This window comes from Eumetopias jubatus, unplaced genomic scaffold (genome assembly GCF_037043125.1).
Source record: "Eumetopias jubatus isolate StellerSeaLion01/CBP00866 unplaced genomic scaffold, mEumJub1_p1.0 scaffold_7, whole genome shotgun sequence".
Taxonomy (NCBI): domain Eukaryota; kingdom Metazoa; phylum Chordata; class Mammalia; order Carnivora; family Otariidae; genus Eumetopias; species Eumetopias jubatus.
The window spans coordinates 138,822,618-138,834,639 of NW_028274813.1; the positions used below are offsets into that span (position 1 = coordinate 138,822,618).

The 12,022-nt window shown below is 39.4% G+C and overlaps 1 protein-coding gene across 1 annotated transcript in view; it reads right to left on the minus strand.

The window, feature by feature from the left end:
• Positions 1-12,022, minus strand: part of TRPM1 (transient receptor potential cation channel subfamily M member 1) — a 90,964-nt gene that overhangs the window by 44,623 nt on the left and 34,319 nt on the right. The window contains exons 17-18 of the mRNA XM_028122814.1: positions 7,170-7,459; positions 4,832-5,060 (exon numbers count right to left, since the gene is read on the minus strand). Coding sequence (XP_027978615.1) covers positions 4,832-5,060; positions 7,170-7,459 — 519 coding nt within the window. The remainder of the gene's footprint in view (positions 1-4,831; positions 5,061-7,169; positions 7,460-12,022) is intronic.

The window sequence follows — 12,022 nt, forward strand, 5'->3', positions numbered from 1 at the left end:
TGCACCCCAATGTTTATAGCAGCAATGTCCACAATAGCCAAACTGTGGAACGAGCCAAGATGTCCACTGACAGATGAATGGATAAAGAAGAAGTGGTATATATACACAATGGAATATCATGCAGCCATCAAAAGGAATGAGATCTTGCCATTTGCAACGACGTGGATGGAACTGGAGGGTGTTATGCTGAGTGAAATAAGTCAATCAGAGAAAGACATGTATCATATGACCTCACTGATATGAGGAATTCTTAATCTCAGGAAACAAAGTGAGGGTTGCTGGAGTGGTGGGGGGTGGGAGGGATGGGGTGGCTGGGTGATAGACATTGGGGAGGGTATGTGCTATGGTGAGCGCTGTGAATTGTGCAAGACTTGAATCACAGATCTGTACTTCTGAAACAAATAATGCAACATATGTTAAGAAAAAGGAAAAGAAGAAGATAGCAGGAGAGGAAGAACGAAGGGGAGTAAGTCGGAGGGGGAGACGAACCATGAGAGACGATGGACTCTGAAAAACAAACTGAGGGTTCTAGAGGGGAGGAGCGTAGGGGGATGGGTTAGCCTGGTGATGGGTATTAAAGAGGGCACATTCTGCATGGAGCACTGGGTGTTACGCACAAACAATGAATCATGGAACACTATATCAAAAGTAATGATGTAATATATAGTGATTAACATAACAATAAAATTTTAAAAAATAAAATTCTGGTGTGTTTTTAAATTTTTTTTTAAGATTTTATTTATTTATTTGACAGAGAGAGACACAGCGCAAGAGGGAGCACAAGCAGAGGTAGTGGGAGAGGGAGAAGCAGACTTCCTGCTGAGCAGGGAGCCCGATGCGGGGCTCGATCCCAGGACCCTGGGATCATGACCTAAACTGAAGGCAGACGCTTAATGACTGAGCCACCCAGGCGCTGCTTAAATTGTTTTTTTTTTAAATATGCATGTCTTCTGGCTGTTTATCTGTTGAAGAGCTAGAGGATTTGGACGTGTAGAGTGATCACAGAGTGGATTTAGGGGATTACATGACTCCTGTGCTATTCGAGGTGTTCCTTTGTCCACTTGGCAGCTGGATCCAGAGGCCTGACCACACCCAGGTTCAAGACCATTGCTGAGAATGTAGATAGTGTGTTCTTTCATCAGGAAGCTCTTGGTGATGTTAGCAGCAGTTAGATTCATTAACTTGCTTGGTGTTGAGAATTGGTGATATTCTAACTCTATCTAATTTATTTTTTTTAAAGATTTTATTCATTTATTTGAAAGAGAGAGTGTGAGCGCAATGGAGGGGGAGGGGCAGAGGGAGAGGGAGAAGCAGACTCCCCACTGAGCAGGGAGCCTGAGGCGGAGCTCCATCTAGGACCCAAGATCATGACCTGAACCAACTGAGAAACCCAGGCACCCCTTACTTTTCATTTCTTAGTTGGAATAAATTTATGAAGACGTTCACATTTCCCTTCATCTACTCAGTGGTTACCCATGGTTGAGTTCATGTAGGAAATGCATGTTAAATGCTTCATTCTTATTTAACTATCTTCCAGATAGTGAATTGGTTTCTTATCATCCACTGAAGGAATTAAAATATCGTTATAAACTCATGGATTTAAACATGTATGATATGTTTCCACCTATTGCTATTAGTAATATTATTGAAAGTCAAATTGTCCCATCTTTGGCCAGTGGAAATCTCTTCAAGCGGGCTCCTGGGTCTCCCTGTTCTTACCCTATTGGTCTTTGATAGCTTCTTTGCCATCTGATGTGTGAAGATGTTCCAGGCTTATCTTGTACATTTCTTGCTCCAGATCTGGAATGAACCATTTCTCTAAGAAATTCTGGCTCCAGTTAGTGGGAAATGGTGAGGGCATTGGAGATGTTCGTGGCTTTTGGGTAGGTCATTGTTTCTAGACTTTTCGTTGGTCAGAAATAGAGTTGAGTTCATATTGATGCTTCCAGTTAAGTGCTATAGGCCTTCTGCTTACTCCTTTCTAGATTCTAGCTGTGTTTCCTTTTGTTCCACACTAAGTCCTATTTCTCAAGGACTGACATTATGTTAGAATTAAAATGTCCCTTGTTACACAGTTGCTTTTACTTTATAGTTTCAGAATAACAATGTTAATACTACTACAATCAATCATGATTACTGAAAAGTTACTTTTTTTTCTTTTGCATAGGTGCTCTGATTATCTCTCCCTTTGAAAATGGTTATATTATATCTACATTATCAGAACACATAGCCATTACTACATACATCTCTCCCTCTTAGCCTTCCCCTAGTCTCAGCACTGTAAATAAATACCTATTTGAGGCTTACCATTAGTCCTTATACTGATGTCTCTCTGGGTATTTTGGCTCTTGAAAGCTCATTCTCTAATAGAATCTTCAGAAAGGGCTCCTAGACACAATATTTCCTGGAGTTCTTGCCTGTTGGTAAAAGTTTGTGTGTACTCTTTGTATATAATAGTCACTTTTTTGGATATAAAATCCTGGCCTGTCATTTTTCTTCTGGGAGTATCTTTATATAATACACTCCATTTTTTTCTCCCTGACACAAGTGGTTGCTGTTGAAAGTCTGACAATAATCTAATTTTCTTTTCCTTGTAAGTCACTTTTGTTGTTGTTGTGTTTTGCCTGGATACCCAGAGAGTTTTTTCTTTTTCATTAAAATCCAGTAATTTAATTTTTTTATTAACATATAATGTACTATTTGTTTCAGGGGTACAGGTCTGTGATTCATCAGTCTTACACAATTCACAGCCCTCACCATAGCACATACCCAGTAATCGCTCACAGTAATTTTAAATTACTGTGAGCCCATACCCAGTAATTTTAAAATGTGTGTTGATGTTGGTTGTTCTGGGTTGATATACTCAGGTTTGGAATGTGTTTTTTCAATATATAATTTCAAATCATTTGTCTTCAAGAGAAATCTTTGAATTATATTTTGAGATAATCACTTTGAACTATTTCTGGTTTTAGTCCTTACCGATAATTTCACATTTTGAGCAACCCGGGTGATATTTTATACTGCTGTTTCTTTGTTAATGGATTACCTACTTTGTTAATGGATTACCTCTGCTCCATTTTTTTTAAAGATTTATTTATTTATTTGAGAGAGTGAGAATGAGAGAGAGCATGCATGAGAGGGGGGAGGGGCAGAGGGAGAAGCAGACTCCCCGCCGAGCAGGGAGCCCGATGCGGGACTCGATCCCGGGACTCCAGGACCATGACCTGAGCCGAAGGCAGTCGCTCAACCAACCGAGCCACCCAGGCGCCCTCCTCTGCTCCATTTTTAATAGGCACAGGAATATTTTCAGTTCCTACAAAGTTGCCTTTGTAACTTTACATCATAAACTGAAATCTTTATCTCTGGTCTCAACAACTTTTGAGAGTCTCAATTGCCCTCTTTATAATATGGGACATTATCCTTCTTACTACCCTTCCTTCTGCCTTCTACCACCCAGTTTTCCCCAGCTGTGCCTTTGCTTTTGTCTTTTCATACTTGGTGGCATTTGTATCCTGTTAAGGAATCATATTTGAGTCTTCAGGGCTTTGCCTATGGGACTATTCTAAAAGCTGAAAACCAAGAGAAAGCATTTCCATTTTTATTACTATATAAATATTGTTTATTGCACAGCCATATGGCAATTTTAATGTAGAAATCTGGCTCCACTAAAAGATCATGTTCTTGGCATCAGAGGTCAAATGGTCTTTTTTACATTCTACCAGCTGCTTGGAATCATTCTGAATTTTAATTTGTATCATAACCGAACCTTAACTTTTGTGTGTATTTTTTTTCTTCCTGAAATTTGATTCCCCTTCTATGTTTTCATGAAGGATTTTCTTGTTAAGAAACTGTTCTTGTTTCCTTAACCTATATCTCTGATACTCATAGTTCCTCAGTAACTCCATCTATTTATTGGACTCATTTCTGTTCTTCAGCACTTTCTTCTTGGATCTCACTGACTCTTTAAACTCATTTAATCTGACTGACTTTTAATCCTGCTGCTCAGTTTTCATACAGGGATAAAAAATCACCTTCATATTTTCAAGACATGGAGTGCCTTCTATTTGCCAGAACCACACAGCATAACATATAGTGTCTTTTCTTTACCCTCATGGCAATCCCATGAGATTGATATAATACTGCCACTAGGGACTAGGTTATCTGAAGATTAGAATCTCTTCTCAAGATAACCTAATAGTTGGGGTGCCTGGGTGGCTCAGTTGGTTAAGTATCCAACTCTTGATCTCAACTCAGGTCTTGATCTCAGGGTCATGAGTTCAAGCCCTGCATTGGGATCCATGCTGGGTGTGAAGCATACTTAAAAAAGAGAGAAAGGTAACCTATCATTAACAGTAGTAAACAGCAAAGCTAGGATTTGATTGGAATATACTTTTCTACCCACTACATCCTTTTCAAACCCATTCATAACTTCATATTCTCTTATAAACCCCATGTAATGAAAACATCGCCAATTGAAATAATATCACACAACTTCAGAGTTGTAAGGGGATCTATAGAAAGAGTTCAGGTGCCTGCTTTAATGGCAGGTAGATGGCCTGTCAGGGGAATGCGGTTAGTTAGGGTGGACTCCAAGGTCTGTAAGCCAGGCACGCTGGTTAGGTCGGGCATTAGACCTCCTGGGTTCAGGTCCTGAACCCACGCCTTACTGGCTCAGACTCTAGGTAAGTTACTTAATATTGAAGCATCAGGTTTTCATCTGTAAGAAAGCATCTCCCTGGTGGGGTTGTTCAGAGGAATAAATGAAATAATCCACAGGAAGTGCCCAGCTCAGCAAGGTGCAGAGTAAGAGCTCACAACAAGTCATACATACTTTTAGGCCGGGGTTTTTCCTCATTCGCAGCCTTCCCATCCACATGTCAGTCAGCAGCATCTGGCTGCAGGTGTGAGCGATGAAGTCCCGGTGTTTGGCCGCCACCGCCAGTTTGAGGCAAGTGGAGTTGCTCCAGTTCTTGAGCTCATAGGTCAGCAGTTTCATGGCGATCTGCTCGTCGTGCTTATAGGACTGGTCTAACAACTCCAAGGCAAGCTGGCCAAAGTCTCTGGAGGGAAAGAAATGCAATCAGGGCTGAAGCTGCAGGGGCCACACACTCTTTGTCAGAGAGACGTGTCCACAGGGCCATCACAGAGCTACAGGACACAGAATCCTTGATTTCCAATCCTCTGCAGTCAGGAGGCTCACTGGGTATGTCCCAGTTGGGAATGGCTGGGACCAGGGCTCTGTGCTCAGTCATGTTGGGGGTCTGACTCCTCCTGCTGCAAATGGAGTTTAAATTGACCCCACATCTGCCGCCTCAGGCCCCAGGGACACAGAGATGAGAAGACAAAGTTCTTTCCCTCAAGTGTTCATAGAAGACAGAGGACAGCAAAGCCCCTGTGGCAATGGAAGTCAGATTATGACTATCCTTTTTGGAGGGTACAGGTGGACATTGCAAGGGGACACCAGGAGGGCTGGCAGGTCTGGGTAAAGTCCTGTTCCTTGATCTAGGCTCTGGTCATGCCAGTGTGTTCTATTTGTGAACACATACATTTGTATGGATGCCTTTCTCTGCACGTGAGCAATACTTCAATAACACACTGGTCACAAGAGAATTCAACACTCTCAGGGCTATGAAAGAGACAGGTTCTAGTTGTCATGGGGGCCTAGAGCAGCGAGGGCCTAGTCGTTGGAGGTGGAGGAAAAGAAAGTAATGGGAGCCCGGTTGGGGGGAGGGGAGGAGAGGATGATATAAGTTGAATTGTAAACATAAAATTTTTTTAAAGATTTTTTTAAAAATTTATTTACTTGAGGGAAAGTGAGAGAGAAAAAGAGAGAGAGAGCATGCACAGAGGTAGAGGAAGAAGCAGACTCCTCACTGAGTTGAGAGCCCAGTGTGGGGCTCGATCCCAGGACCCTGAGATCATGACCTGAGCTGAAGGCAGACGCTTAACTGACTGAGCCACCCAGGCGCCTCTGTAAACATAAAATTTGTTCCATTTTCTGCATGACCCTCATTCAAATATTCAGTGACAGTCATAAACATTCCTTGTTCCTTCAGCATTTTTCATGGAATGTGGTTAAGATAAAGTTCCATAGTGATCACCCTTCATGAAGTTTTTGTTTCTCCATTTTTTTTTTTTTTTGTAAGATTTCATTCCAATGATGAACTGAAGGTTGTAGAAGGGAGGAATTATGTCTGGGGGAATGGCCTTCTCTGTCCCTGAAGAGGAATGCTCTCTGGCCTCAGGTCCTAGAGGCTGTGGGGTGACATATCACCATGAGAATCCTCCAGGAAGCAGAGGGATGTTGTTTACCAACCCCCTGAGACAGGGGAATACCGCTCCATTTTTTTAGATGACTTTGGATTCCCAATGTTTAGAAATCAGCTAATGACTTTGGAAATCACTAAATCTAATTTTACTTTGAAAATAAAAGCAGTGTGCCTCAGAAAACAAAAATGTTAGATGTAGGCAGAGTTGCTTATGTAGGCCTCAAGTTGTACTGGGACTTCTGGTTTTTAGTTCTGCATGTAAGGGGCTTGGAAGTGACCACTCTGTCTTAACAATAAGTGAAAACCTGGACAAACTGAAAATTGACAATTCTTCTAAATTTATCAGAGAGTTGAGGTCACAGGGCAAACTGTTGCTCCCAAAACTGCAGAGACAGACAGAGAAATATGTCCGCATACTCTGTTCTTCTTAACAAGGCCTGCCCAAAGGAGAAATGAGTTAGCTGTAGCCTCAATTATTGGGGTATTATCGGAGCCTGTCCCGCCTGGCAGAAGGGAGATATGCAACGGCAGGACCCTCTAGCTGTCCTGTCCCACCTAAATGGGAGAAAAAGAGAGGAGCACTTGGGAAAGTCAAGTTCATAGGCACAGTTATACTCTTCTGTGTGTTTCTGTATGGAAATCTGTTTCACTGTCTTTGCATTAAAACTATGTTTCAATAATTCCCATGAGAGGGCAGTAAAAAAACAAAACAGTGGCAGTCTAGAAATATCTCAGAGAGACAGAAGAAAAAATATCGACATGATGGACAGCAGGAGTTTATGACCAAGCTTTACACATAATTGGACTTAAGTGAGAAATACATTTGCCACCCTCCCCCAAAGGGACAGGTCCTCAGGACAACAGTCTTTCCTGGTTCTTAAATTCCCTCGAGACACTAACTTGGAGTTGTTGTCCAAATCCTGGGAGATATCGTCCACCAGCTCACTCTCAGAGGACTCGTGGGCCATGGACTTGTAGAGCTTACAGGCCACCAGGGCCTTGGCCATGCTCTCTTCACCTCGCTGCCAGAGGAAGACCGCCATTTTCTGGCGCTTCATGAGCACCGCCCACACCATCAGCTCGTGGAAGGGGTACTGGAACCGACTCACAGCAGGGTCATCCACATCAATGTCAATCTCTTCCTCCTTCTTCTTTTTTTTCTTCTTCCCTTTGGCTGGAGGCTCATCATCCTGAGGGGAGACAAGCACATTTTTTTTCACGGTTCTGGCATAAGTGCACAACAAAGGATTTCATGACTACCAAAAAAAGGAAAACTCCTTTGTCATCGGTAATAAAGAGATTTTGTAAATACATCTGTGGTTCCCACTCAGTATATTAATTCTTGTGAAAAGAAGCACATGTATATTATAATAAGTAAACCATCTAAACCCAAATGGACTGAAAAGGCATGCTACAGTTTGATGAATTTATACTCCTGGGTTGACAGGTTTTTGTTTTGTTTTCCACAAGCCTTTAAAAACTGAAGGGATACAAATAAAATAGGTGGGGATGTGAAGGAAAAGAAACCCTCTTACACTGTTGGTGGGAATGCAAGCTGGTGCAGCCACTATGGAAAACAGTATGGAGGTTCCTCAAAAAATTAAAAATAGAACTACTCTATGATCTAGTAATTCCACTGCTGGGCATTTACTCAAAGAAAACAAAAGCACTAATTTGAAAAGATACATGAGCCCCTATGTTTATTGCAGTATTATTTACAATAGCTAAGATGTGAAAGCCACACAGTGTCCATCAATAGATGAATGAATAAAGATGTGGTATTTACACATAATGCAATATTACTCAGCCATCAAAAAGAATGAGATATTGCCATTTGCAACAACATGGATGGATGTAGAGGATACCATGCTAAGTGAAATAAGTCAGACAGAGAAAGACTAATACCACATGATTTCACTTACAAGTGGAACCTAGAAAACAAAACAAATAAATAAGCAGACAAACAAACAAACAAAAAAACCCCAGACTTAGATACAGAGAAAAATCTGGTTGTTGCCTGAGGGGAAGGTGTGGAGGGGTGGGTGAAATAAGTGAAGGGGACTCAGGGGTACAAACTACCAGTTATAAAATAAACAAGTCATAGAGATGAAAAGTACAGCATAGGGAATACAGTCAATAATATTGCAATAACAGTGTATGGTGACAGATGGTGACTACACTTATCAGGGCGAGCACTGAGTCATGTACAGAATTGTTGAATCTGTCGTACACTTGAAATTAACGTCACATTGTATGTCAATAATAAATATTAAAAAAAAAAGCCTGAGGACACGCTGCAAAACAGAAACAAAGAATACACTAAAATACACACAGCACCATGGGAGAGGTAAAGTTTATTTCCTCAGAGAAGTCTCCCAATATCAATGTCAGACATAGGCAGAGATTAATAGGAAAATATGGAAGGGGATAGAAAAAAAGTCATTAGGTTTCCCTATCAATGTTTAAAGGAAGCAAACGTTCCCTTTTAAATGAGCTTTGTTTGTCCTTTCATGTGTGTGGTGCAAAGGGAAGGCCAAAATTTCCATTTCCTAAAGGGATGATGAGGGGCAGTTCTGAAAATAGAACAGGATCCGAAAGAAAGGTGGGTCATGACAGGGAGAACTGGGGGTGAAACATGGGAGTAAATTGAAAATATATGGGGCTCAGCTTATTGCAGGCTAAGACTTCAGTACTCAGTGGAATAATAGCCATGGGTATTTATTCTTTTGCAAACTGCTTTCCCGTCAATTACCTACACTTATTCTTCAATGACTCAGAGGTTGTGAATTTCTTCCATTCCCTCAGATGAGGAAGTTGTGGCCCAAAGACTGAATAACTTGCCCACATTCACACAACTGGAATGGCTGGGCTGGGGGCCTGACTCTCCAAGTCCTATCATGCGTTATTCATGACTGACCTAATTGTTATATTCTCTTAATGAGTTGTAACATTTCTATTGAAACTGCCATACCTTGCCCTGGATTAAAATATTTTTGTTCTAATTTTCTAATTTGTCCCAGTAAAACTATAGTTACAGCAATTTAGGGAAGGTTGCTTTATATAGGTTTAAAATTGCCATATAGAAATTTAAAAAAAAACATAGCTTTATTTTCAAGAATATACCAAATTAGCCCTGTGTCAGGCTCCGTGTTGGGAGTGGAGCCTGCTTAAGACTCTCTCTCCCTCTGCCCTTCCCCACCTCTAAAATATATATATATATATATATATAATATACCAAATTAAATCAAAATCCACAAATGGCTATGAAATGTTAAAGAACAGAAGCCCTTTAAGCTTATCTTTCAATAATATATAATATTATCAAAATACTAATTGCATGTAAACTCTCTTAAAATAGTTTTAAGATTGCTAGAGAGAGGATATAACAAACAAGGAGTTAATTTTCCTAAACTGCTACAAATCAACAAGAAAAAGAGAAACAACTCAATAAAATAACAAAAGATATGAACTGGAAGCATAAAGAGAAATGGATATATCCACCATCACAGTATCAGTCCCTGAAGGTACCTCACTTAGAAATGAACTTGAAAAGTTCCTAAATATAGAAGCAAATTAAATTACATAATTACCAAGTTTGATCTGACAGCTAAATGTAGGAAATGTTTCCAACAAACCAAGAATACATGCATATTTCCAGCATACGTGGATCATTAACAAAACTCCACCAGGCATTATACCCCAAGTCCTTTGAGACTGTCTATTTCAACAGATTCCAGATACTAGAAATCATGTAGTCTACATATCAAGGAATAAAACTAGAAATCAACAGCAGTAGGATAACAACAAACAAAGCCTGCATCTGGAAAAATTTAAATACACTTACGGATTTTAAATGCTCTTGAATTAGGGGGTGCCTGGGTGGCTCAGTCGGTTAAGCTTCTTTGGCTCAGGTCATGATCTCAGGATTCTGGGATTGAGTCCCTAGTGGGGCTCCCTGCTCAGCGGGGACTCTGCTTCTCCCACTCCCTCTGCCCCTCCCTCCCACCCCTCCCCCTGTGTTCTCTTTCTTTCAAATAAAAAAAAATCTTTAAATGCTCTTGGATTAAAGAGGAAATTATAAACAATTGAGAAATGAATGGCAATGAAGGTTCTACTTACCTAAACATGTGAGATATCATGAAAACAATGCTCAGAGAAAAATTTATACCTTTCATGTGTTTATTGCAATAAAGGGAAGATTGAAAATGAGTGAACCTCACTTTCAAATGGAGTTGATAAAAACAATATAGTAACTATAGAAAGTACATGGAAGGAATGAATAAAGATGAAGCAGACATTAATAAGAACAAAAACAAAAAAAAGAAAGTTGCTTGATACAACAAAAATACCAATCAAATATGTAGACCAGTTTGGTTAATAAAAAAAGAAGGAAGATATAATTTAAAAAAAATCAGAAGGGTGCACAACTAAGATATTGAGGAGATTGAAACAATATAATATAAAGGTTTATACCAATGAATTTGAAAGTCTAGATGAAATAAATTTAGACTTTCTAGGAAAGTCTAAAGATTTTATTTATTTATTTGAGAGTGAGTGAGAGAGTGAGAGAGAGAGTGTGCACGAGCAGGGAGGAGGGGCAGAGGGAGAGGGAGAAGCAGACTCCCCACTGAGCAGGGAGCCCAATGTGGGACTTGATCCCAGGACCCTGGGATCATGCCCTGAGCCAAAGGCAGAGGCTTAACCGACTGAGCCACCCAGGTGCCCGAAGCTCTAATCATTTTCTCTCCCTTTTAACTATTCTTTTTAAGTAATTATTTTCTCCACTTTTTATTTATTCTTTCTGTAACACTTATTTTTCATGTGGTACAATTTCTAGAAGATTTTAAAAAAACTAATGGGGTTCAATGCCAATGATAATGGGCACGCTTACCCTGTTCTTGATTTTAATAAAAATGATGCCAAGGGCACCACTATTCAGTAGTAGATATCCTCTTACCATGAAGTATACATGTATTTTAATCATATCAGAAGGTATTTTTATTTTATCATTCTATTTTCTCACTCTCTTTCTAGTAAACTTTTTAAACAGGTTTAAGGAATCTGTTTTTCTTTTTTTTTAAATGTTATACCCTTTTTTTAATTGAGCAAGATTCACCAGTTTCTAACAGTTTATAATTAGTATTCTTTACTATTTATTATTAAATAACTGATTCACATTACTCTCAAGCTTCCTTCCAAACTTTCCAAAATCTTTTTGTTTATTTACTTTTTTATTTTTTTATTTTTTTTAAATTTTGGGTGTTATACGAAAACAATGAATCGTGGATCACTACATCAAAAACTAATGAGGTATTGTATGGTGACTAACATAACATAATAGGAATCTGTTTTTCAATTCCTCTTTAGCATCTGTTGAAAAATGCTGTTACACTGTTTTCCTTCTTTTACTTCTTGATGTGATGCAATATACTAAAAACTTACTAACATTAAATAATATTCGCATTCTTAGAAGAGTTTAATTACTTATTTGGAACTTTTTAAATATGCCACTGAATTCCTTTTGCTATTATTTATGATTTTGCGGGGTTTTTTTGTATGTTTAATCTCTGTCTGCTTTTGGAACTATGGTTTTGCTAACTCTATAAAATGAATTAAGTAGTTTTTACCTTTTTGGGAATGTTTATTATCCTTTTGTATAATTTGACTACACTAAATAAATGTTGGTGTGTGGGGTAGTGGATTGATCCATTAAATGGAAAGCAACCTCAATTTTAAACTAAACAAATACAACA